The sequence below is a fragment of the Bidens hawaiensis genome, unplaced genomic scaffold (assembly GCF_021521415.1).
Source record: "Bidens hawaiensis isolate Kalapana, Puna unplaced genomic scaffold, B.hawaiensis_p1.1 tig00033528_1, whole genome shotgun sequence".
NCBI classification, from domain to species: Eukaryota; Viridiplantae; Streptophyta; class Magnoliopsida; order Asterales; family Asteraceae; genus Bidens; species Bidens hawaiensis.
In genome coordinates this window covers 215,340-219,107 of record NW_027495751.1, presented here as the reverse complement: position 1 = coordinate 219,107, position 3,768 = coordinate 215,340, and the positions used below count along the sequence as shown (strand labels likewise).

General features: G+C 36.5%; 1 protein-coding gene across 1 annotated transcript; it reads right to left on the bottom strand.

Moving 5' to 3' along the window:
• Positions 1–5: 5 nt before the first annotated feature.
• Positions 6–3,141, bottom strand: LOC143584991 (putative serine/threonine-protein kinase PIX13; the record flags this gene model as incomplete). Its single annotated transcript, XM_077066894.1, has 6 exons — positions 3,008–3,141; positions 2,161–2,507; positions 1,237–1,372; positions 1,011–1,153; positions 564–684; positions 6–304 (listed from the first exon to the last, which is right to left on the bottom strand). Coding segments are annotated over exons 1-6 (1,107 nt in total), but the record flags the coding sequence as incomplete, so codon positions are not given.
• Between the last annotated feature and the right edge of the window lie 627 nt (positions 3,142–3,768).

Below are 3,768 nucleotides of genomic sequence, written 5' to 3'. Positions count from 1 at the left end.
ACATCACTAAGCCGTTCTAGTGTTGCCACCACTTCCTTCATGGACGGGCGGTCTTTTGGCTCGGGCTCAAGACACGTGAGGGCTAACTGGGCTACCTGGCCCGCGGCTTTAGAAGGGTAACTTCCTTCGAGCCGTGAGTCCATTACGTTCTTCAACTGCCTACGGTTAGCCAGATACGGCTTGACCCACTCCAAGAGGTTTCGTTGGTTAGCCGGGCGGTCCTCGTCAAGGGCCCGCAACCCGGTTAGAATCTCAATCAACACAACCCCGAAACCGTAGACATCACTCTTCACATACAAATGCCCTGAAAAATAAATTGGAATTAATACAAAGATACCCTTGAACAAACGCATGTTCTTAGAGCCGAGGGTCTCCCTGGAAGCCACCTCTTTATTCCTTTGGATAGAGGTACGGTGTGCCTACATCCCACCCTCCCCAGACCCTACTTATAGCTTTGCTGTCGGTGGGATTTTACTGGGCATGATTGATTGATATATATATACCCTTGAACAAACGCATTTTAGTCCCTCTAACAGTATGTGTTGTGTGGCCATTTAGGTTACCTGTGGTCACGTACTCGGGGGCGGCATAGCCATATGTACCCATGACACGTGTTGTCACATGTGATTGACTAGCGGATGCCATTTTAGCCAGCCCAAAATCCGATAGCTTTGCGTTATACGACTGTGGAAAACAAGAACAAAAAACTCGTTTAATGCGTAAAGCATGCATGTGGCAATTCATGACAAGACACGAAAATAAACAGGTTTTGGGTTGCATTTAACAAACGGGTCGTGTTTGAGTTGACACGTTTCAACATGTTTAATTAAACGCGCCATGTATAGGTTGGTCTGTTTAACCTGTTAAATTAAACAAGTCAACACGTTTAAACCCTTTAATCCGTTTATTACAACCTGCCAACCCATTTGACCCGATTAACTAAACAAGTCGACCTGTCAATCCGATTAACCCATTGATTACAAGAGATCAACCCACAAAACTCAGCTTACCCCATCAAGCAATATATTTGATGCCTTGAAGTCTCTATAAATAACCTTTTCATCCGAAGTGTGCAAAAATGACAGCCCCCGGGCAGCTCCTATTGCAATTTTAATCCGTATATCCCACGGGAGCGGTTGAATAGTCGACCCTCCTGCAAAATCAAGACAAAACATAATCAAAACTAACTTAATAACAAAAATATTTAATTAATAAGTAATTATTTTTTATTATTACTTCCGAAAAGGTGATTCTCCAAGCTGCCTCTTTGCATGAATTCATATACAAGTAGAAGCTCTTCATCCTCGTAACAATATCCCAAAAGTTTCACAAGATTTGGGTGCGAAAGTTTCCCCAAAAAGATTACCTCAGCCTGCTCAAAAGAATCATAATATATTAGTTTAATATTAAATAACCAAAGAATAGAATAAGCTTAAACCGACTAGGGGTGTAAAGTGTAAACGAGTCACTCTGGCTGCTGAGCTACTCAAGAACGGATGTTTAATATCTCGAACCGAGCTGAGCTTAAGCGAGCTAGAGCTTGAGCCTTAGAATAAGCTTGTTTAATAAACGAGCTCAAGCCCGAGCTTCCCTTATTGTGCTCGAGCTGGCTCACGAGCCTTTTATTTATAAACTTTTATTTAATGTAATAAATATATATTCATGTAGAATTTATTATATATAAAGTTATGATATACATATAAGTATTTTAAATTAATATATATATATATAAATAAAAATCTGTATAAATTAATTAATAAATAATAAACAAGCTCGAGCTGGAAAAATGACTCATGATCGAGCTCAAGCCTAGTCAAGCTCAGGCTCGATTCGGCTTGTTTAAACACCTATTACCAAGCAATATTGTCTGCTTTGCTTACAAAAAGCTCAGGACTTTATTTTTTTTAGTACACTTTACATGTCAAAAAAGGGAGTTTTAGAGCTAGGTTCTCAGTGGGAACAACCTCTCTATCCCACTATCTGGATGACCCTACCATTAGTTTTTGTTGCAACTCTGTAAGTAAAGTGTTACTGAGTACATTTGTTTGTTTGTTTGTATGTTTGTTACTATCATCTCATTAAGTACATCTTAACAACATCTAAATGTGCAATATATATTTCAAGAACTTGGATAATGAACTTGTATATGTTTGGAATTACCTGCCACTCTTCGACTCCTTGCATACTCTCGGAATTCAACTTCTTGATGGCAACTACCGAAGCATTACTATTATATTTAAACCCGTTCTTTTCTTCGATTCGGCCTTTATAAACCTTTCCAAAACCACCTTCACCTAAAATAGTGTCGGGCCGGAAGTTTTTCGTAGCGGATTTGAGTTCAGCAAAGGTGAAAATTTTGAGATTTGAATGAGGCAAGACTTGGCCACCGGGCCCACGATCATCACCGCTGCTTGCTGATGAAAACTGGCTGTTGCCGGAGACATTGCTACTAATTATTGATGATGAACTTGTGGTAATGCTGGTGGTGGCGGTTGTTTGTGAACTACCTGCAACTGTATTAACTAAATCTTGATTAAATCAAATATTCAAATTCCTAAGTCACTATAAAGAAACAGGTCTGAAATTCTTAATAAAAGTTTTAATTAAAAAAAGGCATTACCATAATCTTGATTAAATTAAATATTCAAATCCCTAAATCATTATAAAGAAATAGAAATCAAGAAACAGGTATTACCATAATCTTGATTAAATCAAATATTCAAATCCCTAAATCACTAAAAATAAATAAAAATAAAAATTATAAACAGGCATGCAATTCTTGAAATTACTGTTTTAATTCAAGACACAGGTCAATATGTGTGATTCAAGATCTTAAATCATAAACATTATAGGGCAAGTCAACGGTAAACACAGAAGAAAAGGTCAAACATTTCATGATCAAGAGACAAAATTGAGATCAAATTGTAACACCAATCAACAAAACCCACAAATAATTTTTATATAAAAAAATATTAATGAAAAATAAGTAAAGATTTCAGCTTTATACCTGAACTGAGATTGCCAGTGGTGCTAGGAAGTATGTTGGTTGAAGAACTGCATAAACCCATGATCAAAATTGTTAATTTTGCCCCAATAATCTATTAGGGGTTGATGAGAATATGATGGCATTGTGAAATTAAGTAATTTTCAAAGATTATATATTCAAAGTCAAAGGCTTTCTTGACCAGGACTTATTAGTTTGGGAGGAAAAAGACTTGTAATGTTGTGGGGTTGATTGAGTGTAGTTGTGGGTGGAAATCATCTGTAGCTGGAGAAGATGACCAAGCCCTATATCATAATTTTATTTTTTTTAATAGTATTGGTCCGAGTTCAATTCCGTTGATTGATTGTTTAGTTCGTTTGATTAGTTCTTTGTTTTATAAAGTTTTTCTTTAATTAACAACAAATTTAACTCGTGCTTTGTTGGCATTATCAGAATAAAATCGTAGAATGGGGATGATTATGTTTATGATTATTAGTACTATTATCAGAAGTACTTAACTTTATATTTAATTGAGGTGATTATGTCTAATGTATTTGATTAAAAGAATTTCTTTTTTCGTTAAATAGTACAGGTCTGTTTGCATTCGTGAACAAGTTCAATTCCTTAATGAACAAACACGAGCAAGATTTTTCGTTCGGTTAGCGTTCATGAGTCGTTAGCGAACAAGTTTAATGTTAAATGAACGAACATGAACAAGGTTTCGCTCGATTTCGGTTCGGTTCCTTTACAACCCTACTACCCGGTACTTGAACCCAATAACTTTA